The following is a 24,797-nucleotide window of genomic DNA, read 5'->3' as shown; positions in this document are numbered from 1 at the left end:
TGCGTTATAATCCATTACAGGGAGAAATTTCAGCATCAATCTAATAATAATATCAAATCACACGGTCCTATTGATCGCATCCGGGTAATGATGTAAAGTGTAATAATTATCCGGCGAAATTAGAAATCTCAGTAATGGGGCGAGCGTTTGGTAGAGACTACTCGTACTGCGCACAAGATTAATTAAAGGGTTAATGAACGTAGAATATTCATAGGCAGAAGGTGGAACATGAACGTTATGTATCGGTAACCATCTCTAACAGGGCCATCCTGGTTCTCCCGGACTTCCCGGACCTGTTGGACCAGCAGGACCCAAGGGAGAAAAAGGAGAGCCCGGAACGCCGAGCCCTTACGGAGTTCCCGTCGGTGTAAGTACAATTTACCGTCCCTCTCATCAGAATCAGTGCTTCGAATAGTTGACACTCGCCAGGAATTTTAGGTTGCGCGTATTCAAGAGAGATTAACGTCGTTCTCATTCCAATATATCGTGTCAAATATGTACTTACCCACTTCGTTCGAGTCTCGAAACGAGCAACTCTCGAACAGAGAATGTTTATTTTCATCGTCACTCAATGGCTTCCAGTTCCAGTCTCATTGCTTTTAATTTAGCATTATTTATTTTTAGTGTTTGCCCGTCGAATGGAATCGTTACTATTGTTACTATGGGAACGTAATTGATAAAATATTTTGGATATCACGAGAATTTATCGGATAGATATTCATTGATACGTTATATTGTTCAAGATAAATCACTTGGAACATTTAGTTTTATTTATTTTTTAATTCAGCATTATTTGTTTTTGATATTTTGTTCGCCGAATAGTGTCACCATTGTTACTACGGAAACGTAATTTTACTCGATCCAATGCTTGACGTCCTTTTTTCTGTTTCTTGTGTACTTCTCATTTTTCTTTATCTGAAGTATATTGAAGTAATAGGTATTTAATTCTCTTCTTAACACATTGACTGCCACAATGGTCATCGATGACTGGAGCTTCATAATTACTAAAAAATAATTATCATTTGTGAGATAACTGACGTCGAATACACATATTCAGTAGAATAACTACATAATGGTGTAACGTAAAAATTGCGTCAACGAATAATTAATAATTCTTCATTTTTATCTTCGCTACAAAGGAATTGATGATACATTGAACGTCGAAGATTTGCATAGCAGTCGACGTGTCAAATAAAATCGTCGTTAAAAAGATGAATGCAAATGGTATCGATAATAACGGTGATACAATTAAACGCTTCCACGATCAACATTTTCGAAACAGTGCAAAACAGGTTAATTTACCTGGCTTTTCACACGTGTAAAGTAAGGAGAAAAGACGAGAAGAAAATGGTAGGTCCTCCAACGTGGAATAAATGAAGTTAATGGATGCATACATTATCTTGCGCGCACCGACCGAGTGACTGGTTAAAGTAGAGATGTACATGGTAATCTATGACCTTTGTTGCTAACTTTCCGAGATTGTCGGACAGGTCATTTTAATGAGAAATACCGCGTGAACATGGTTGCCCGCCCGGTCGCCGGAATACATAATTTTTTTTTAGAAAATCAAATACACGCTCGGCAAAAGTGAAACAACGAAAACCATGCTGACTCGACTGCACTTGAAGTTACTAACAGGATTTAATCTTCATCTCGCGTAAAATACTCTCATTCCTTCGCTTTCATTCTTTTATCGCAAACAATTCGCACGAATTAATTAAAAAGAACACAAACTTCATAATATACAATAACACATTTTACTTATTAAGAATAGAATTGACGATGACAGTCATCTGTGTACTCGACTCTGCGGATAAAACTATAATCCATTAAAAAGAAAAACGGATCTCCGTGGCCATACTTAGAAAACAAGTTAACGTAGTTCTCATTACGTCCCGAGTTTTCGTACCATGCAGACGTCGTGTTTACCTATTGTATTAGTTTAAATAAAAACTGGTTTATTATTCCATTATAAAACCACCATTACCAATCATAACGAACTTCAATTTCAACCATTACGCTATTTTACAACACTGCCCAGCTTCATTATACTTAAACAACAACTCATTACGTGCGCGCAACGATTGCCTTCGCGTACTCCATAACGCAAAGCAAACGTGTTAAATCCACCAATATTTTTTCGCGTATTTTCATTCGCAACCACCGGACCAAAGTTTTCTCCGACCAGTTTATTTAAAAAAATCGACGTTCCCGTGTACCGTTGGGGGATAGGTTCGAATGGTCGGAACATTTTTTACTCGAAACAACCAAGTGGGTTGCAACCGCGCGCATGTAGCATTGCTCGTAGATCACCGGCCGCTAACACTCTCGTCGAAGGAGAAAGTACTGTGCAGCTCCTGCGTCCTGAACCAATCCTGAAAGTTAAAAAGTCACAGGGGCAAGGGGACTCTTCCACTCAGGATGCTCGCGTCAATGGCTACAGAACAACAGTTGATGTCGTTAACTTAGCCGCGTGACAAAGAAAGAAAACAGAACAAAGGAATGCGATGAAGTGAGACGTAACGATAGAAAACAAAATTCTCTGTAGTGCGTCTCATTTCGTCGCATTTGGTCCCGCTTCCTTCCTGTGTTACGAGGCCCCTTAAGAGGCCCCTTGTCCCTGCGCACTTTTTAGCCACAAATCGACGGTCGTAATGTGAGAAGCGAATAGCACTTATTTCCATGGGACTCGTCGTCCCCGAGAGTGTAAAACAATTTTACTGAAGGAAAAATCGTACGCTAATCACCTACGTTTCGTCAATCCGTGCCTTCTTGAGGAAAAGCGTGAGGGAAACAGTGAAACCAAAGTAAAAAAAGTGTTACCCAAGCACGTTTTACCATTTTATGTGGCCCAGAAAATCGTATCTTACAGAAAGCTACGTTGGTAAGGCTTCTGCCTCGGCTGACGGGGCCTCATCCCAATCCCGCGCCCATAAGGCCTTTCGTGATAGGTCTTCATGGCAGGAACTCGGAAGTAAAACAGACTTCCCTCTGCCCCTATGCACTTTTAGCTTTTAGGATTGACTCGGAACGAGAGAGCTGCACAGTAAAAAGACGGCTGTGACGGAAATTAATACAAGTGTGTGTTTGACGCCTCCACCTCCTTTCTCCTTTTTCTTTTTTTTTTCCCACCGCCCCATCTTTATCGGCCACCGAAGCGACGCGACGACCCGATTTATACGCGGCGCAGAACGGCGAACAGAAATTCATCGGAAAGTTCCGGCGACGCCCGTGACAACTGACAAGCGCCGCCGAATGCTCGTGGCAGAATTTAATTCACTACACTTTGGTTTAAAAGCGGCGCGAACATAAGGCACCGCCGACGCTTTTATTGCGCACTCGCGCACACGTAGTAGATGCCGTAATTAATTTATGCCGGTACCTACCAGCGTTCAGTTATTTTTTCACTGGAATTAAAGAGCTTTTGGTAAAATTAAAATTTAGCGATGAGTTGTTTCCCTTTTTCAATTGCATGTGAAATGCAGAATAAGGGAAAATATGCGCGAAGCGCGGTGGATGAGTTTGGATCTTGGGAGAATTGATCGAAGTTAATTTGTCCGAAAAAGATTTCGGTTTTGATGTTCTAACGTGTGACTGAGTTCTGCGGTCAAACTTGAATTCAGCATTCCGAAATACATGAAAGTAAACTTATTCGATGGACAGTAAGGTGATTCGATGGAAAGTCGAAGTTACCAGTTTCAAAGAAATGTGTGAACACATTAAACTAAGAATTATTTGTTTCGAGTACGAAAGAACCGAGTGAACGATCTTTCCCGAACGAATGAATCGAGGGAAATGGAATTAGAGATCTTGTCGCTTAAAGGTTACGGCAGCGTTGGGCGAAATGTAATCCGATTACGTATCGGGATTAAATTATGTGAGGATTTATGTAAGGAGTTACGTAACGATTCAAATTCGACTTCCGTTCCATCGTAAGTTGCTATTTATAGTTATTACCCATTAAAGATCAGAAACACGTTGGACCCATTTCGGCATTTTGCACATTTGGCTTTAAAACTGTTGCACGTGGAGCGTCGAAAGAAGCGGTACTCTATATTAAATGTGTGAAATAAACTGACGAATAAAGTACGACGAATAAAGGAAATGATGACAGAAAATTGCTCAATTTTTTTAGTTTTTGTTTATTGAAAATTTTCAATCTATCGCAAGATTGATTGAACATCCTTTAGTGACGATTTATTGATGCAATTAACTATTACTCTAAAATTGTGTATGATTTTATTTCCCGGTGGCAAATATAATTGCCCGAAATTGAGAAGGTGTAATGACGTTCTCGCGTTCTAATTACTAGTTATTCCGCATTCCAATTCCAATTCCGATTTCCAATTTATCACTGCGGACTCCCATTCCATTAACCTATATAAATAGCTTCGTTTGTTCGTTCCGACGGAACCCGGAAAACATTGAGAATGTTTTATAAAAATTTACTGCAACTGTCGCCTGAAATAGATGGAAACTTCATCGAAATTTTATTAATAAAATTAAAATTAAATAAAATATAAATAATTATTGTCCTTTTATTCATACCGTTCGCGGTATTCTGAGGCTCTAAGCTTTTCATTGCGGAATATTAATAAATGTTTAATAAAACCTCGACGAAAACAGAAGTTGCTTGTTTCTTACATCGAAAATTTAATAGGAGTAAAATTTAATACGAGAATTTAATACCAATTCAATAAGATTTAATGAGAATGCAATCGAATAGGATCGAAGTAAACGTACGATGAAATTCTTAACGAATCACATTCATTTGTTTCCCCTTTGCTTGTGCCGTATGTGGAATACGAAATTTATATTTTATTTTTCAACGACATAGATAAAAGGCGAGAAGGGAGACAACGGTTTTCCTGGTATTCCCGGACAAACAGGCAGGGACGGTCAAAGAGGACCTCCAGGACCCCCTGGACAGCCTGGACCGCCTGGACCACCGTCTCAAGGGAATTACATTCCAGTTCCAGGGCCGCCAGGTCCTCCAGGACCACCGGGACCAGCCGGAATGTCTTTGGCTGGCCAGAAAGAGGAATCGGGAATCGGCAGAAGTCATATTTTCGGTGAAAGGGACTACTACGGCGTTAGGCAAGGTAAAAGAATGTTAATTGTTATTAACATCGTTGAATCTCATTCCCGTGACCAAATAATTCGAAATTATTTCACTATTATTGCAAACATGAACACCGCACGTTTATGCTTAATCTTTTCCAACCAAACGTGAAAATACATTGTTGACAATACAGTAAATGTCTCATGGCGAGGAAACTTCGATTAAAAAGTATACGTTTCTTTTGCACTGCAAGGGCTCAGATCTAGTCTGGACGAGTTGTTGGCTCTTCGCGAACTGAAGCAACTGAAACAATTAAAAGAACACTTAGGTAAAACACGTTAAGATAAAATATTGTAGATCTTTTTCGTTCGAGAATCAGTGTGTTACCATTTTACTGCACGCATGTTTAGATATCTCATTAATCTTCCGAAAAAAAGTTCTACTCATAAATCTCTGAACGTATGTTCAAGTGTTTCTAAATTCTAAAACTTCTCATTATTTTTATGCATTTTTATATATTATTTCGTGTATCACATTATTGTGTATACATATTTTATTTTAACCATTCTTTTGTAATAAGACACTGCGAACGCTGCAACGAGAGGTCCTGTAGAGAGCACCACGAAAATAGTACCGGGAGCGGTGACATTCCAAAATACGGAGGCCATGACGAAGGTAGCTGTATCTTCGATTCGTGAAAATGTGTAATTCAAAGAAATCGAATTAATAATCATATTTAATGGAAAACCCTTGTTCCGCAGATGTCCGCTGTAAGTCCAGTTGGCACGCTTGCGTACATCATCGACGAACAAGCGTTGCTTGTCCGAGTGAACAACGGCTGGCAATATATTGCAGTTAGTATCGCAAATCTCATATTTTTTCTCTGCTCGTATCATCGCGATTATCGCTTTATTAGCTGTACATTTTTCGAATCCAGAAGAATATCGTACATTCGTTTTGAATTTGATAAATCAGCACCAATTCCTTATCTTTTCATTGAAAAGCAGAAAAAATAAAATAGGAAAATAAGATTTCTTATTTTTCACTAAAAATAGGAAAACATGATCTCTTATTTTTTCATTGAAAATAAAAAATAGGAGCAGTACAAAGTGTCTCTAAGAAGGAACCTCAAAGATCTCGGAACCTTTGAAATCACCTGATAAATTTACAGCATTTTTATTCTCTCACGCCTTTAAAGATGCGTTAATGCTATATAAATGAACGTAATGCCATTTCGAAACTTATCTAGCTGGGCTCGCTTTTACCTATAACCACTCCGGCGCCACCAACCACGTCACCGCCCCCGGCAAATCCACCTTTCGAGGCTTCCAACTTGATCAACCAGATACCCGTGAAAGCAGATGGAACAGGGGTGAGTAACCATCTTGACCCTATTTAACGTGAAACATTATTCAGAAGAAAACGAGCCAATACGTTACCTAATTCAATTTGGATTTTCTTTCCGCCTGCTAAGTGGTACCCTCGAATGGTAAGTCGCGAACGCAATTAATTTTTTAATATGCACTTCCAAGCACCGAACGCACACATGGAAAATTGATTTTCCGCTCACCTTCGTCCCACTTATCGTCACAGTGTATCTACCTCTGCGATTCGTTGCCTTTTTCTTCTCTGTACAAAGGATTACATTGAATGCCAGTTACAATAATCTTATTGGCGTCACAGCAGAATTTCAATCTTGAAATTGAAAATGTAGATGATAATTGCGTCTTACGGGAGAATAACTTTATTAACGTGTAACGTTTTTGTGAAACACTCTGTTGCAGTCATTGCACGATATTTAATTAATGAATGGATTCACAGAAGTTATCGAATCCGGAAATTGGAAAAATTATGAAACTTCGTGTGTAAGTAAAGTGAGTCAAACCTAATACATTGCAATTTTTGTTCTTGCTGAAATTCACTTTGAAGGGGTGGTTTCGCGAAAAAAATTACAACGTATTAAATTTACTTTACTTATAGACAATGTTTCATAATTTGTTCAATGTGCGAGTTCGGTAACTTCCCTTGTCCGAAGAGCTGACGAAAAAGAATGTTGAATCTCATTCCTTTTATGTTTCTTGAATTTCTATACTTTGCGGATGCATTACTGTCTTCATGATAAATAATTCAATGTAATAACGGAAGCCTAATGGGGCTTTATAGGAACATATTTGTTTCTTACCGTAAACCGACCAGCTTACCGAAATGGTACTTAAACTTTAATCGCATTATTCCGGGTATCGGTTTTTGCAGACTCATCCCTGGGATTACTCGGAAACAATTTATCCGATCGACTTACAATTTTAACCGGGCACACGCGACGATCTTCTTTATTTTCGCGTTTTCCGTTTCGCTAAAACTCTTCCTGGGAAGAAAAAACTCTACTTTCCTCGTAATTAACTTGTCATTTCGGAAGTGTGGTATTAACCGTGGATCGATGTGTTTTATTAAAAAGAAACTATATATCACAAACCCATCGATTATCAAAATTTTTATAGATCCTTCGCTTGTACACTAACTCCTACAAACAATCGACGCGAATTGATACCAATATTTTAACAAATGTTTCAATATTCTCCGACATTTCTTCGGCGTTCGTGAGGTTATGGAAATTAGAGAAACACAGATTTGAATTTCTGTTTTCCTATGTACAATTCGTTGTATCTACATGGAAATTAGAATTGTTCTGGACCTCCATTTTTCGAACACTTTTGCGATGATTTATGCGTCGAAGGTGAACAAGTTGTAGAAACACAGTACAACTGAAGTTTGAACAATTTCGAATATTTCGTTTGCCAGCGCAATGATTGGTAAGATTAATTAGAACCGTCTTGCGATTTCCAGTTACGAATGGCCGCTTTGAACGAACCGTTCACCGGGGACATGCACGGTGTGCGGGGAGCCGATTACGATTGTTATCGGCAAGCAAAACGGGCAGGTCTGAGAGGTTCGTTCCGTGCATTCCTCAGCTCTAGGGTGCAGAACGTCGACAGCATAGTGAGACTCGGAGATAGAGACCTACCTATCGTCAACATAAAGGTAATTGGTAATCGAAAGTTATTTGAATGCCGCAAATGCCGTGTAAACGTTGAACGCTTTGACAGCCGCGCCACCTAAATTCGGTTCACATGACTTTCTCTACGGACTCGAAAACCAATTTCCTCGGTGGCGCATCGAACGAATGAAAATCTCGTTGGACCCACGAGATACAATAATCATGAGAAACGTTGACTTCTCGTTTTCCTTCAGTTTCATTCAGAAAACTGATCCGGCAGTCGACCGCGTTCAACGAAGAAAACAATTTTCACCGATAACGGCGAACTGTTCTCTGACGAAATGCTTTTTAACTGTCCAGGGCGACGTCCTTTTCAATTCTTGGAAGGAAATGTTCAACGGGAACGGAGCGTACTTTTCGCAGAATCCTAGAATCTACAGTTTCAACGGAAAGAATATCCTCACTGACTTCGCATGGTAATTATTCGCTCCGATATTCACGAAAGATCCTCTGTTTCGTTGAACCCTTGAGCTACGGAAAGTATTTCTGGAGAAGCAGATTCTCCAATTAGGAACATTTTAATAATCATATTTTCTGAGACATGCGATTATCATTGCAAATGACCCGTCTAGAAAACAACTGAATCATTTTCGTTAATCTCATGACGATATCGACAAGTTTCAAGGTTATAATTTAAATTTATTCGAAGAAAGAAACAAAGATTTACGTACCAAATTATGTATATATGGTCACAGGATGCAAAAGATCCAATTAAACGCCATATAGCGTAATACAGATCAACGATAAATGTCGATTTCCTTTTTGGTGGATAATTAATGACAAAGTACCTTCAGTCGATACAGTAGCGAAATGATAGAGCCAAGGGGTCAACGAAACTAATAAATAACAAAAGGAAAACTTCCAACTGTAACTTTATTTCAGGCCGGAGAAGGTGGCATGGCACGGATCGCACAAATTAGGGGACCGAGCAATGGACACGTATTGCGACGCTTGGCACTCGAGCAGTTCCGATCGTTATGGATTAGGATCACCTTTGACGGGTGGACGGCTCCTGGAGCAAGTTCGTTATTCCTGCGATAATAAGTTCGCGCTGCTCTGTATAGAAGTAACTAGCGAGCCGGCGAGGAGGAGGAGGAGAAGCGTCGAGGCCGCGGTGGACGAGGAAGAAATGTCGGAGAATGATTATATAGAGTACTTGGACACGCTGATGAAAAATTAAAGCCTACTGATTCAACCGAACGACAAACAGAAGCGATTCGCTGGTCGCACCAAAATGAATTTCGGGCGGATCGGTCGGCGAATCGAAACGAGCTCCAACGGGTTGTCCCTCTAACGGGGGATAAGAATTTGACGATCATCTCGTTTCGAAAGAAAGAAAATAAGAAGAAAAGAAAAAGCAGAAAAAAGAAAAATACTGAAACACGTAAAATCTATCTTTAACTCCAAAGGTTATAATCCATAATCGCGAGTCGTTAGTCAACGCTTCACCACGACTTTCCGTTCTCTTTGTAAGAAACAAGACTGATCGTCAGTAGACATCGTTCATCAGTGTGTCGTATACCGATCGCTCGCATTCTTGGTCCGTCGGGGATTATTTGCCTGCGAACACTCGGACGTCCCGATCCCAGGGCGTCATTTAAGGGTCTCCGCGTCGCGATAAACGTCCAGTCACTTTAGAGACTACTGTCGCGAGATAAGATTCTTGAAGTCGCGACAAGGATCCCCGTCGGAAGTCATAATTTTACTTTTAAGGGGAACGAGAGGGAAGAAACGGAGGAGTTGAATAAAGAATCGCAAACGTACTAACTTAAACTAATGGCTGTCCTACGACCTAAAATAACAAACGAAGATCATATCCGCGATCGAATTGCATTTACACTTTAGCCAGTTACTTACATATGAGTGTGTATGTTAGATGTAAGGAACGAGTTGATTAACAAAAGAAGAGAAAATAAAGAAAGAAAGAAGAAAATAACGATTCCGCAAGACCATTCTGTTTCGTGAGCGCAAGGAATCCGGATTTATGCTCCTTGTACAATTTTCCATACGACGCGTCGCGATGCGCGGAACGCTTCTAAAAATGTGGTAGGTTATTTCGAGGACAGATCGCGTAAGTGGAGAATACTTTGCATTGTTTTTTGTACGCATAATCACAAGCAGATTATAGTTTCCGGTTGGTCAAATCGCTTTTCGTTCAGACGTCTTTTCTCTCATGCCAGTGTGAACGCACGAAAGAATTAACCCTTTCACGACTAACGGAACGATAAATTCAGTTTTCGAAGAATATTTCGGTGACATTCATTTTTATTTTCGACGGAATAATTGTTGCATGCTTTTTAAAAAACAGTTCGCCTTGGAAGGGTTAGATGAGTTACGTGCAGATAAAGTGACCCAATCCCTCCCATTATTAGATTTTATTGAAAGTGAAGGTAAGGTGAGTCAGCGAACCACCGTGATAACAAGATATCTAAGTTTTACTTAAGATATATCTATAACTGTACAAGACTGAATTACATACAACTGTTAGTCCTCTTTCAGTAATAGTTTTATCCATCTCGGGAAATGTCACTTTTATCGTTATTTCAGAAATCGAAGTATTTTCTTAAAACGCAATCGTTACGTATCTTGAATATTCGAAGTTCCTTCATTTTCGTTTCTATGTCTATTTCATATTAACCTAGCTATTAAGCGTTTCGTATCTACTTATATTTTGATTAGTCTCTATATGTGCTTTCGAGTGTTCTTGTATTTTGTGCGAAAACTTATTTGTAAATGGATGTTCAGAGGTAAAGGAATTTCGAAGATCAATTGTAAAGGCACAGTAATCATTTAGCATTGCTCTTCTTGCATTCGTACCAAAGGTTCCCATATGTTTAGAAGCGATCAGCAGAAATTGCAGTCCAGAACCAGATAGAACGCAATGAAAATGGCCTAACCAGTAACAGTCGATAAAGCTTTCTATACTACTAGCGTATACGTAGCAATATTTTATAACTTATTTATAGTTCGTTGGAAAACATTGCCATTTTGCGAACTGTCGCTATCTAATCGCCATTAATCTCTCCATTTACATCGAGCATAAATCGAATTTACGTCAGTGTCTATAAATTAAAAACAAAATACGATACCATTAATATTAAAGTAATTTAAGATTAAGTGAACAAAAAATCGTCGGTCTAATATGTTTAGGTTGTCAGCATGCTTGTTGGCGAATAATTCGTATCGAACGATTCCCTTGATGTCGTACGTAGACCTTGACATCCCTATGTAAAACCAAATATCCTTCGATATAGTTTGCACCAACGACGGTTTTCTTTCGGAATTTTGTATAATTTGTACAATTTATTATTGTCTTTCTAAATAAAAAAACGAAAAGTATATTTATAGGATCTTTTGAATCACATTCAATTTAATACCCGATGTTTATAACAATAAACAGTAAATTACTTTGCAAATTGATATCTGTTAATTAATCCGATTTTCATGAAAAATAAATGAGGAAATGTGTAGAAAAGCATTGTAAAATATTTTATAGCATTTCTTATAACTATTAAAGAGAAAAAATAAGAAATAACAAATTCATCGATAAGTGAAATTTTAATGTAATGGAAGTATCGATAAGTAATTAATTAATGACATTAATTTCGGTCCTGTAAACTAAAGAAGCCTGGGTATTTTCAACGTGTCAATTTGATTCTTTTTATTCAGATCATTTGCATCTGGAAGTGCATATTTCGAGATTCTATTTCGTGTACGGTAAGTTTTCAAGTCAACCCTTTCATAATGTTCAATACAAAATGTACAGGTAATGAAACATAGTTCCAAGGCTACTACAAGGTCAAACACATACAATCACTATATGTGTTCCTCTATATCCTACAACTTTCGTTTGGAACATATTTTCGTATTATTCAAATTTTTTAAGACATTTTACTGTTCACAAATAAACCGTATACACTGTATACATGTAAGTATGCATAAGTATATCATCCCTTGCCGGTAACAATAATTCGTCATATACATCTATAGTCTGTGTCGGCATAACCACACTTTGATGGATTCTGCTAAAACAGTAAGCTATTTTTGGCTGTGTCGGTAATGTAGAAACACAGACACGAAATTTCATACATATAAAATTCTCATTTATTATAATATAAGTATTATATTTAATGAATATTATATTTTTTATACTCATAAAGAAATTAAGATTATTCTATAAATTACTTTGCATGTACTTCCTTTTTCTTGTGGTATCTACCTGTAGTAGGTAAATAGTTTCGCGCATTGGGAATTTGAAGACATGGTAACATTGCAAAAGATACGCTTGTATGCTGGTTTACCATAGTTACTAGTTAATCAACTTCGATCATTTTACTTGCTGTAGTTTTCCTATTGACGGTTCTCTAGAGTCCCATACACTTCACGGTGGATTCAGACATATAAAAACTGAAACGTTTATACCACTTACAAAAAGTTACATGCGCATAACTCAATATTTTTTACGCACGATTGACTGGTACCAGCTACAAATACTGATAATACTGATAATACTCTAAATACTGATTATACTCTTTAGATAAAATTATTCACAGTGCAATAAAATGTCAGACGGAAGAATAATTTCATATAAAAAATATTTGATTGAAGCTGCTATAGCTTTGTTATGTATATTTATTTTCTGTGAATATGTTCTATATTACATTGTACTTATTCAGGTAAGCTACATGATTGTCAGTTGTGTAAGCTTTAAACAATTTAACTCAATAATATATTTTTTACCATTAGTGTTCCTGGCCCACTTTGAATCCAAACAAACAAGATGTGACAATTTCTAAACCAGATGCAGAAGAAATTCCTGTGCATGCAATGTTTATAGCAGACACTCATTTATTAGGTCCCAAAAAAGGACATTGGTTTGACAAATTAAAAAGGTTCATACTACCCATAACTATAATAATTTTTTAAAAGATTCTATAAGCACTTATTTTATACTTTAGTTTTTTTTATTACAATCAATTTTTTATTTAGGGAATGGCAAATGTATAGAACATTTCAGACTACAGTTACACTTCATAAACCAGACATAATTTTTGTTTTAGGTAAATAATTTAATATTACTAAGACTTTTTAAAATAATTATAATAATGTGTTAATGTATCATAACAGGTGATTTATTTGATGAAGGACAATGGAGTAGCTCTTCAGAATTTAACCAATATATTCAAAGATTTTATTCATTATTCTCTGTGCCTAAAAACACTCATCTTTATGTTGTTGCTGGAAATCATGATATTGGATTTCATTATGGTACTATAAAATATTTTTTACTCTCTTAGAAGATCTTTGTGTAAATTTAAATTTTTTGAGTATCTTTTTTAATAATCAGAATTAATTAGAAATTTACTTTTCCATTTAAAGGTTTTATCTAGACACATATAAAATGACAAGTCTATGAAAGCCTCATTAAAATTTGGATTTTATTATTTTTGATACACTTGTGTACATCATAAATACATAAAATCCATAAATTGCTTATAAATCCTAAATATTCCTAATAGGAGATCTACTTATACAGCTATTACACCATTCTTAAATCAACGATTCGTGAATGGTTTAAAATCACCAAGTGTGAAAAGAGTTACTATAAGAGGGAATCACTTTGTTTTAATAAATAGCATGGCATTAGAAGGAGATGGTTGTTTCTTATGTCGTTCTACGGAAATCGCATTAAATAAAATTGCAAGTAAGTCTGTTTTTTTTTAATTAGAAAATGACTACTTACCAAAAATGAAGTTTATAAGCAGTAGTATAATACTTTCACAGCACACCTAAAATGTGCCAAAGGTATGGAAAATCATTGTGATAAAAATAATATTTCAAGGTATAGCAGACCAATTATTTTACAGGTCAGTAAATGGTTTTATTTGAAAAAAATGAAAACTTTTCACTTGATATTTCATTTCTAATTGCAGCATTTTCCGATGTACCGTGAATCTGACGAAAATTGCAACGAACTTGATCAAGCGCCAAATGATATAAAAAACATTAAGTTTAGAGAAAGATGGGAATGTTTATCAAAGGAAGCATCTGAACAAGTATACAGTATAATTCGTAAAAATTGTTGTAAACGATAATATAAGTATTTATAATATAATTAATTTACAGCTTTTGGATATATTAAATCCAAGACTGATCATTGATGGCCATACTCATCATGGTTGTAGAAAAGTACACAGAAGAGATATATACGAATTTACAATACCATCGTTTAGTTGGCGGAATAAAGATAATCCTTCCCTCTTATTAGTAAGTTAAAAACTAAAAACACTACCGAATTAAAAATTGTATATTTCTTTTAAAATAATACTTATGTTTCAGGCGGTATTTACTCCAAACAATTATTCTGTATCAAAATGTTATATGCCTGCAGAATCAACAGAGATAAAAATTTATATTATTGGTATAATTTTCATCTTCACATACCTCATTATAAGATGCAAACAAAGACAATACCGCTATCACCTCTTGAAGTTTCATTAAAAGTAATTTTTATATATATATTATTATATATTATTATATATATAATACTTCTTTTTCTACGTTGATAAAATGTTTAATGGATTATAACTATAAATATAAATTAACATATGTAAATATAAATATGGATTATTAAGAAACTTGTATATACATACACATATGTTTAGAAATATAAGTTACATATTATTTACACTATTCATAGTACAAAATATTCGTGTCACTCGTTATTATAATCAGATTAATATAAGTCAGTGTTCTTAAATTTTGAATACTTTTTTTAACTATCTTTACATACTTCAACTTTCTCTTTTCTGTTTAAGAAATGTACATACATTAGAAGTCATGAGAACATTGAAAAATCACAAATATAGTAATATACATTTTCATTAACATGTATAAAAGTTGCTTATTTATTATACACTTTACTTAGTGGCAAGTTAATAAGAATATTGAAGATTCATTAATCACAATGTACATACGCTAAGAAACAAGTTATGCATAACGGATGTGTAATTTGTGTGACATACTATTGAGGAATAAAGTTTACACACAACACGTGTGAAGTAAATACATGAATTTTATATTATTAATCTTACAGTGTAACGCATTTGATGCATGGATGTGTATCAACAATTTTTTGCACATATGACTTGTACAATCTTACTATTTTATTGTAATAAAATAAAAAAAATCATAATAACTAATGTTATCAGCCATAATAATGACATTGACTATAATTGATATTACATTTATTATATTTTTCGTATTTTTTCATACTATTCAAAACGATAATATTAATATAGTCAATGTAACTAATATCATTTTTAAATATTTTTATATGAATGTGTGTATATATACATTCTCAATACGTAGTTCTTAATGATTTCTGAGTAGTAACACTTCATTTAACGAATTTATACATTGTAAGTACTTTTTATAAAGGCAAAGTATTTTTTTTCAATCTAGTATTCAATCAAAATTACAAACACTATACGAATAAAACATTAATTATTAAACATTATTGTACATTTTTTTAAATTATAATTTTCTCTATTCATTCCTTAATACAGGGTTTTATAGCCAGAAACAGCTGTACAATATTGAGATGTATTACTCATGTGTAAATAAAAGAATAGAACTAATGGAGACTGAAAAAATTATTGTACTGTTTTGGTATTATATATTTACTTTAAAAATAATTAAATATTCTTTGTTAATTTGAAAAATTATTCTTCTCTTTCATCATTGACTTCGTCAACGATATTTTTCGACTAGTCTATTTTTACAGCGGCGTATATTTTCCGAATGAACGCATAAGCCGCGAAGAAACCTATTGTACCTGTTAATAACCAAAATGTTAGCACCATTAATGCTGTATAGCCAAAATATAAAAGTGTGGGAATCAATTCTGTGATTTCTAATTTTGTCATGAAATAGAAGACAGAGTAAGCTAAGACATATACAGCTGATCCTCCACTAACAATGAAGCTCCTCCACCACCATCTATAATCCTAATAAGATAAAAATAACATTGTTAATATATATATATATATATATTTTACAAAAACAATTTGAAATACAATTTCTTCTGTCAATGTACTTACTTCTCCGCATAATTGGAAATAGACCATAACAATGGATATTTGAGAACAAGAAATAACTAGAATACAAAATACAAGAAACAGAAATCCAAAAAGATAATAAAACTGATTCTCCCATAATGCGGTTAGGATGAAAAATAATTCTATAAAAACAGCTCCAAAAGGTAGAATTCCAGCCATTAATGTACTGTAAAAATATTAATGATTTTTTGTTTTTGTATCAATGAGGGTATTTCAATCTGAGAACATTATAAACTTACCACAATACTGGATTCATATACCATAATTGATCAGGAACTTGTCTAGGAATCTGATTTGTCCTAACAGGATGAGTGAAAGGTTGTTTACGATATCCGAAAAAGTATCCAAGATATACTAACGGAAGTGATATGCCAAACCACAAACATAACAATGCTAACATTGTCGTAAATGGTACAGCACCAGAACTATGTTTTCCCCATATAAAGAAATTTAAAAAGAAGCAAGTAGTGAATACAATTCCAGGATATAAAGTCGCTGTCTGTAAAAATAAAATAATAATTTAGTATTATTACATTTTAAGGTTTAACAAAATATTCTCCGCTCTTACCAATAGTGCTGTCCTTCTCCATTTTCTGCCACGCATCGTTTTATAAAGACGTGCAGAGAAATATCCAGCAATTAAACCAGAGGATACATATAAAAATATCGCATTAGTTCCAAGTGCGCCCCTACTTGCAGGAGAAAGCATACCCAACATAGCAAAAACTAGAAAGAATACGAAAAAGAATATTATAATATTAGAAATAATAATCACTTTTCATTTAAAAACGTTGAGCTTACATATTGTTATCAAAGTCATAAAAAATATTTGAATTCCGCTGCCTATTACAGCAGCAAATAATCGAGGGTTTGGTGGAGGTCGAAATACATCCCCATGGACTAGTTTCCAACCAGTTTCTTCAATTGTTTCATCTAAACCTGCTAAACTATCGCTTTCACCAGCATTATAGCGTGCAATATCCCTTCTGAGAGTTCGAACCATAATCATTGTTAGAATTCCTGTATAATTTTAGAAAATATTGTTTATATAATTTATAATATAATATAAATTAATATGAAAAATTTTAAATATTTACCGGAAAGGAAAAGGACTACGATAAGAGAATTGATTATTGAAAACCAATGAATTTCAACATCGCTCATTCCCAAATATACATCCCATCTGCTTGCCCAACTCACATCGGATGGTTTCCATTCGACAGAATATAGGAACAACAGTTCAGTTCCCTTAGGCTTTACAAATTGCGGATTCGCATGTGAAGGCAATATACAAGTATTTCCATCGAACTTTAATTGATTTACATCAACAGTTCGAGCTTCTACCTCAAACCCAACTACTCTAAATTCATTTCTATAAAATGAAAATAAATGTTTACAATCTAATGCATTCTTTGCTTGTATAATATTGTAATCAATACTAACTCTCCATATTTATGGTAACTTAATTTTAATTTAAGATAATTATTGATATAAAACTGTCCATTCATGATGCCACCCAAACGATACCCATGGTACACAATTACATTATTTGTGTCCTTATGAACTTTTTTTGTGGCTGCTGGTAAATTATCAATTAATCTGGAAAAAGCAATAAAATTAATTTATCAATCATTCAGATTCAATTGACAATGTCAGCTAAGATTATCTTACAAATGCACTGTGTAGTCATGTTGGATACGCTCTATTACTTGCTGTGATTCTTCCTCATTCCATGTCATACGATTATTTGGTCCATGACATAACAATCTACAGGTTATACCTTCGGCCATGAGTACATCATACGGAGTATTTACAATTCTGTGTATTATAGTAATATGTAATATAATGAACAATGTATCCCATTGAGAAATAAAACTATTAATGTGTCTTACCTATCACCACGTAATACTTCTCCTAAATTTTCAGATTTATAAACAAGAGTACCATTTTTTGGTCTACATAATGGAATAGAATAATATTCGTATGGCAATTGTGTATGAGTGCTTGTCATTTTAACTGCTTTGACATCAATTTTTTGCCCTCTTTTAAACTCCACTGGAGCAACACCAGGCACATAAAAGCCATTTGTTTCAATTAACAAGGATATTATTACAAATATAATACTATTCCTTAATCTTCCCTAATAACAAAAAAGTTGAATTTAATGATCATATCTAATACTTTGCAATAGCCCGTTCACAATGTGAACCGGTACCGTTAAAATACGATTTATTTATAAATACATAAAATGTATAAACAACATGATACAAACACAAAGTATGTAGGATTACATAAAACAGAAATGTATTTGACGAGTTTTAACCGCTTAAAAAGCGTAACGTCGTTGATACTTAGAGCAATTTTATGGTAACTACGATAAACAATGTTATTACGTTCTGTCAAGAACTAATAAAATTGTACTTCACGAAAACTCCCGTCATGGACTTAATAACACAAAACGCCACGTCAGTTCAATAAAAGCTTTCATATTATGAAACTTCGTCTTTAATCCTTTTAGAATATGATATACAATAACACTTACCATTCTATGATATTATTTTCGTCAAAGGCGCGCCACGCCGTGCCTCTTATTTTATTCCCGATTACAACCGCAGAGTTCCCACTCCGTTCACGTCAAAAATGAAATTTACTTCAACACGAAGTTTGCTTAGAAACATTCGCCAGTAAACCAACATTAAATTGAATTTCTTTTGAAATTCCCTAGAATATTTATTCATATGCAGTTATGATTTTTCAATAATTCAATGTTTAAATAGTTTACTAATTTGAATAATTTGATTTTGAATAGTTAATATCATAATAACATTCGAATATATACTTGTATTTAATTAGATTTGTACGTCAATACATTCATATACAATATTCGAACAGTTGTATATTCAAATATTTGAATATTTTTAATACACAGTGGGTATACAATTGTTTAAATTTATCATTCTATTTAAAATTGACTAGTTGAAACTGAACGCAACTGTTTATATTTTGTACACAGTACATTAAAAGTATATGTATAAGGTAAATTGTTTGATATGCTTAAAGTTTATGTAAATCAAATTATGCAATGTTACGTATTATTATATTCTTAGTAAGTACCTATGTAATAACGGATATAAAATACTAAATATTTCACCGAATGCTAATGATCTTAATCATTTGCACTTCGTTCAAAGGCTATTAAATTCCATTCATATTAGAGTTATTATTTATGTATAAAATAAGAATTGTGAGTAATTTAATTGTAAAAGAAACAAAACTGTGAACAATTAAAATCTTTTTCGAAATATTAATTATCGCATTAAAAGTACTTCCTGTTACTTTCATTCTTAAAACTCCCGCAATTTTTTATTCTCGTAAACGAAAAGGAAGTGAGTCTTTTATAAAAGTAAATTATTATTAAAATGCTAACTTATCAATGTAAAAAATATTCCGTAAATTCATAGTATATTAAAACACTTGTTGTTCAAAATTCATTGACACTTTTCTAATAGACAACAGTAACATTTTTATAACATTATAGTCAGTGTTTTGATCAGGGTTTTCCGAGCGAAAAAATATACCCCCGAAAAGGAAAATATCGTCCCACGTGGGGACTCGTTTAATTACAAGTTACGTTATTTAGATATGCATCTGTTCGGTTAATTTTTATTTCAGAACAATGGTGCAGGTGAGTGGAAACTTTTGAGCATATTATATATATGAATTTCTGTTGGAATCGCCGAAACCAGTGCATTTTTCTATCGGGTCTATTGGGAATTTTTGATTGTTTTTTTTCCGCTGTCATCCATTAGTAAATAGGAAAGATGGCAGCAGATTATTGCGCTTTTTTCCAGTGCATCCGCGGATCCGACATTTTTCTTAAAATTAAGCCTTTCCGCGGATTTTCGTGTGAAACTCGTACAAAAACATTGGTTACGATCCAGTTTTTCGAACAGAATTCAACGCGTGTATTATTTTTTTTCAATAGAACGCGATTAACGCTGAAATAAATGAAATGTAGAAAATTTTTATATACTAGACTTTTATCAAGTACGGTGTACGAGTGCATAGAAATATAGAGTGACTTTGTTAAATGTGACTTCGGTTAATATGAAGCGAATGTTTTAATATTTTGTGAATGAAGAGTTTATTCTAAATCCATTATTTTTAAATATTTCATTCCCTTTAACTGAATTATGCCAAAAAATGAGGGTATAAAATATTTTTTTCTTCATTATAAATATGCACGTTACAAATGTTATAGTTAATGTTAAATTTGTTTTCATATACAGAAAATGAATATTTGCAGGCAATTGATGAGATGGAGCAAAGGGATCTCCCTCAGGCATTCCGTCTACTTGGGGAGATGAATGCCAATGTCCTACAAGTGAATCAGCTTGTAGATAACATGTTGGTTCGTGTAAAAAATGGAGAGATTTCCACAGACAAGGGTCTTAGTTTCTTAGAAATGAAATATCACATGTTACTTTCTTATTTGATTAATTTGACTTACGTAGTTTTAAGAAAATGTTCGGGCGAACGTATAGAAGGAGATCCATCGATCGATCGTTTAATTGAAATCAGAACTGTCCTAGAAAAAATCCGACCAATAGATCACAAACTTAAATATCAAATAGATAAGCTTGTTAAGACTGCTGTAACTGGTACTATTAACAGTGACGATCCAAGTAATTTTAAAGCAAATCCTGATGCACTTATTGGCAAGATTGATAGTAATGATGAGGAATCTGATAGCGATCAAGATGGCGAAGTGGATGGTTTTAAATCAACACAATCAAGGAAGTCTAATGTTTATGTGCCACCAAAAATTGCTGCAGTACACTATGGTTAGTATTTACATCTTTTGTATTACAGCTTAGAATAATGAAATTTTATAAGGTAAAAGGATATATAATTTAATTTATACTAATATTTATATTATTAGTATTATTATTATTATCATCATCATCATTATCATTACAGATGGAGATGAGACAGTTGCAGAAAAAATGCGTAAAGCAGGAGAAAGGGCTCGCAGACGTGCAGTGTCAGGTGCTGTTTTGAGAGAATTAAAGGAAGAATATCTGGATGCACCTATTGAAGATTCTCATGGCCTCAGTGAGAAGCAAATCAGTCTGGGTCGTGAAAATAAGCGAAAGATAGAATATGAAGAAACATACATGACACGTTTGCCAGTTACAAAACAAGAAAAACATAGGCGTCGTATGATGACTACAGTTGGTACACTTGGGGAAGAAATTACATCTTTTGGGGAATCATCTGCTGTGTCTGCTAAGAAAAGGAAAACCCAGAAAAAGGGTAAAGCTAAAAAAAGTAAGTTCCATTAATTAAAAGTTGATTTATCAGGGAGATTAATAGAAAGCAATATTTGTAATGTAATTTTAACTATTATTTAGGTTTCAAGAAAAAACGACATCATTAAATCAGCTTCTCATAACAGTTCGAAAAGCTGAATTTCGTACAGCATTAATAAGTAAGATAAAACGCAAAAAAAATTTACTTCGATTCTTCTTGACAAAAGCAGATGCCATTAATACTCGTTAATAAGTTAAGCTAAATAACTCATAACATCTAGTAATTAAAAAAAAAGCAACCGTCGACGGTGAAGTAAAATAGCACGATGGTAATTTATTACTGCATAAGACATACTAATGGTCGTGTAATTGATAATTATAGTTAATAATGATTTTAATCTTTAATTGTTGTCTGAAATCAATTTTTATCTGTGGAGTTGAAATATTCCATGAATTGCAAGAAAATATTCCAGTATATGAAAAGATAATGTCAAGGTACATACGAGCTTAACTTATAAAAAAAAAAATGAAAATTACGTGTAACCGTGACACAATTAATCAAATAATGGATTTCGACTCCAAGATTTAAAATTGTAAGTTAAACGTAAAAGTTGAAGGCAGAAGATTTTTCTGCTTTATTTTGAGATATTCTCCAGCTATAGAAGAGAGAAAAAAACCGGTAACATAGCAGGAGGGATGATATTGAATTAATTGTTACAGAAGCGTAAAAATCACAAGACATTCAGTGCAAGCATTAGAAGAATTCAAACTTTAATAAGGGACAAGTGACTCTAGAAATTGCAAAGCATTCTGCAACTTCTAAGAATAATGTTCATCGTGCGATATCGCATGTCTTAGGATTTTCTCGCTATTTTAGAGTAGTGAAGTAGTTAATAGTTTTACTATTATATGTATATTTCGTTTGTGTTTTTCCCCTGGTGAACTGTTGAGGCTATTATATCTCGATGTGAGTCATATTTTATGTTAAGTTTCACTTTTCTTTTAAAAAAAACAATGTGTTCGTGCATTGCATTTGTTGTTTTCACTTGAAAAATTAATTTCGCTTAAGTCGTTAACTTATATTAAAGGTAATATAAGGATAACACGAATGTGTCAAAATTCAAAATTGATGTCGTCAATTTCTCAAATACTATTTTTATGTTTACTGTGTTTAGTTTCTTAGGGAGGGGGTATGTGTGATATTGTAAGAAAAACTAATATACGAAGACTAGAGCGAACATCACTTCTGCAAATAGCATAAAAGTGTTTGTACAATCAAATTGCAGGAATGTATCCGTCTCTTACGCTTAAATAGGTTCCATTTTTTAAATGTTAGATATAAAGAGATTGGGTATCTTATTTGATACCTAAAGAAGCAATGTTTCCTTTTAAAGTGAAGGGAAGGGTAATGTTAAATGCATTTAAACACAGATCGTATATGGATATTCATATCCGTTGCTCGTTCCTGCAGAAGTGATCCGCATTACCTTAAAAAAAGTACTAATTCGCTATATGCTAACCAAGGGCTCAACCATCCATAGATGTTATATTTTTTACAAAAGTGTTCATAGATTGAGTCGACTTGGTAATGCATGATGTTACATGTGCCCTCTCTTTTTCAATCTGTGAAGATGATTAAAATGTGATAAATTATTCATGAAATAATAGTTAATGAAACTAACAAAATAGCACAATTGCTGGGCATTATTTACAAGTGCTAGCAAGCCTAATGTCAGCAGCCTTGTCGTATTTGGTAAATGAAGTTGGAATACTGAATAGCGGGGAGATTTTGACACGGTTAATGTCAAAGTAACCTTTTTAATGGAAGATTCATGCACGTTTAACGTACGGCATGTACAAAAAAAAATAATAAACGGAGATATCAGAAAACAGGTTTCAAAATTTGCCCGACATTTGGTTTTCTCATACTTTATACATAGATGATAATTTTTGAAAACACACTTATAACTGGTGTAACTGTAAGTCCAAAATACTGATTTGCGTGTGTGCGTGTGTGTATATATTTATATATACATATATACATAGAAACATATTTCTTCGTTTATATACATTACGAACAGTTTATACATAGCGATGAAAAAGAAGTTATCATGTTGTTTACAACAAAGAGTTATTACAGAGAACAACAAAGTGGAAGAACTTACATGCTTATGGTTGTATATGTTTATTGAATACAAAGTTCCCTACGCGCACACACGCACACACACACGCGCATATATATATAAGCATACATATGTACATATATTTATGCTTTACATATTTTGGACTTATAGTGAAAGTGTATGGGTGTGAAAAATATTCATACGAGACACATATCCGCACACAACATATAGCAGCAAAGTAATAGGATTACATTGAAAACACTACCTCAAATCAATAGAAATATGGATTTACAGTAATAGAACTGCATCAGTTACGTTTACAATGTTGGTGTTGTCGTTTATTTATACATTTCACTGGACAACAGCCTTTCTGTTGCGGGATATAATATCGAACGTATATATTATGCCTTATGGAGAGACGCGTCTAGGATTTGTTATCTCTGAACCTGCTTGGCAGGTGTGAATTTTTTAAAAATGTACAAAGAAAAGCACAAAGCATGTAAACGTCACTGTGGGCAGTGAAGTTTAAAGTAGTCCTTCAAATCCAACAACGCTGCCGAATACAAGAAACTAAAAAGAAGTAACAAGATATCTTTGCAGCAAATGAAGAAAACGAGATAAGGATGGTTTATTGACTACATTCATAGTCTGAAGAATGTAATGTTTCATTTATATCGGTGAATTTTCTATAATTTATGTCCTATGACAATTCAATGTGTGAACGAGCGAGAGAGAAAGAGAGAAAATGAGAAAAAAGAGAGAATTTACCTGTATATTACAAATGGTTATTATAAATGAATTATTATTATTAATTATTATTATTATTATTTTGATTATTATTACATTATCATTATGATCATCATCATCATCATCATGTAGAATGCTTCTTACTGACTGAATAAAATGTTTTCAATGTCAATTATTGATTTACTTGGGAAATCCTTCTAGTCCAGAATTAAAATAAAATAAAATATTTAAATACTATTTTTAAAAAATAGACTTTGAAATGTAAAAAATTTTTGACAACAATATTCATTTTTATATTGGCATACAAAATTCTAGTCAATGTTAATAACTTAAGTGACAAAAACAATCAAGAATTACATTTTACGAAACTAGTTAGCC

The 24,797-nt window shown here is 33.9% G+C and overlaps 4 protein-coding genes across 12 annotated transcripts in view; 3 read left to right on the top strand and 1 right to left on the bottom strand.

Moving 5' to 3' along the window:
• Positions 1 to 10,687, top strand: part of Mp (collagen XV/XVIII-type protein multiplexin) — a 393,214-nt gene extending 382,527 nt beyond the window's left edge. For 4 of the 7 annotated variants that reach the window (XM_076366515.1, XM_076366511.1, XM_076366513.1 and 1 more), the window contains 10 exons: positions 263 to 367; positions 4,838 to 5,102; positions 5,316 to 5,390; positions 5,643 to 5,737; positions 5,824 to 5,916; positions 6,312 to 6,434; positions 6,537 to 6,551; positions 7,907 to 8,101; positions 8,418 to 8,533; positions 9,000 to 10,687. In XM_076366515.1, the coding sequence (XP_076222630.1) occupies positions 263 to 367; positions 4,838 to 5,102; positions 5,316 to 5,390; positions 5,643 to 5,737; positions 5,824 to 5,916; positions 6,312 to 6,434; positions 6,537 to 6,551; positions 7,907 to 8,101; positions 8,418 to 8,533; positions 9,000 to 9,297 (1,380 nt within the window). In that variant the 3' untranslated portion in view covers positions 9,298 to 10,687. The remainder of the gene's footprint in view (positions 1 to 262; positions 368 to 4,837; positions 5,103 to 5,315; positions 5,391 to 5,642; positions 5,738 to 5,823; positions 5,917 to 6,311; positions 6,435 to 6,536; positions 6,552 to 7,906; positions 8,102 to 8,417; positions 8,534 to 8,999) is intronic. The other 3 variants (XM_076366512.1, XM_076366517.1, XM_076366514.1) reach the window with 2 other exon arrangements.
• Positions 10,688 to 12,405: 1,718 nt separating this feature from the next.
• PGAP5 (Per1-like protein PGAP5) lies at positions 12,406 to 14,838 on the top strand. The gene is made up of 9 exons (XM_076367013.1): positions 12,406 to 12,793; positions 12,864 to 13,009; positions 13,107 to 13,177; positions 13,245 to 13,385; positions 13,654 to 13,821; positions 13,902 to 13,984; positions 14,051 to 14,173; positions 14,244 to 14,384; positions 14,457 to 14,838. The coding sequence occupies exons 1-9, from the start codon at positions 12,680 to 12,682 to the stop codon at positions 14,616 to 14,618; spliced, it is 1,149 nt and encodes a 382-aa protein (XP_076223128.1). The 5' UTR covers positions 12,406 to 12,679; the 3' UTR covers positions 14,619 to 14,838.
• Positions 14,839 to 15,478: 640 nt separating this feature from the next.
• Positions 15,479 to 18,932, bottom strand: TM9SF4 (transmembrane 9 superfamily protein member 4). The gene is made up of 10 exons (XM_031982677.2): positions 18,780 to 18,932; positions 18,130 to 18,377; positions 17,909 to 18,055; positions 17,681 to 17,836; positions 17,335 to 17,609; positions 17,039 to 17,257; positions 16,806 to 16,963; positions 16,477 to 16,736; positions 16,220 to 16,403; positions 15,479 to 16,126 (listed from the first exon to the last, which is right to left on the bottom strand). Exons 1-10 carry the CDS (start codon positions 18,780 to 18,782, stop codon positions 15,887 to 15,889), a joined length of 1,890 nt encoding a protein of 629 aa, XP_031838537.1. The 5' UTR covers positions 18,783 to 18,932; the 3' UTR covers positions 15,479 to 15,886.
• An 847-nt stretch (positions 18,933 to 19,779) lies between these two features.
• LOC143174149 (neuroguidin) lies at positions 19,780 to 24,275 on the top strand. 3 transcript variants are annotated; one of them, XM_031982686.2, is made up of 4 exons: positions 19,780 to 19,922; positions 20,544 to 21,081; positions 21,218 to 21,568; positions 21,652 to 24,275. In XM_031982686.2, exons 1-4 carry the CDS (start codon positions 19,914 to 19,916, stop codon positions 21,675 to 21,677), a joined length of 924 nt encoding a protein of 307 aa, XP_031838546.1. In that variant the 5' UTR covers positions 19,780 to 19,913; the 3' UTR covers positions 21,678 to 24,275. The 3 variants fall into 3 exon arrangements, with proteins under 3 accessions (XP_031838546.1, XP_031838547.1, XP_031838545.1); XM_031982687.2 differs by lacking the exon at positions 19,780 to 19,922 and adding an exon at positions 19,937 to 20,446; XM_031982685.2 differs by lacking the exon at positions 19,780 to 19,922 and adding an exon at positions 19,937 to 20,446 and having other exon boundaries at positions 20,527 to 21,081.
• Positions 24,276 to 24,797: the final 522 nt, after the last annotated feature.

Source organism: Nomia melanderi, chromosome 4 (assembly GCF_051020985.1).
Source record: "Nomia melanderi isolate GNS246 chromosome 4, iyNomMela1, whole genome shotgun sequence".
Lineage (NCBI taxonomy): Eukaryota > Metazoa > Arthropoda > Insecta > Hymenoptera > Halictidae > Nomia > Nomia melanderi.
This window is presented reverse-complemented; position numbering and strand designations above follow the sequence as displayed.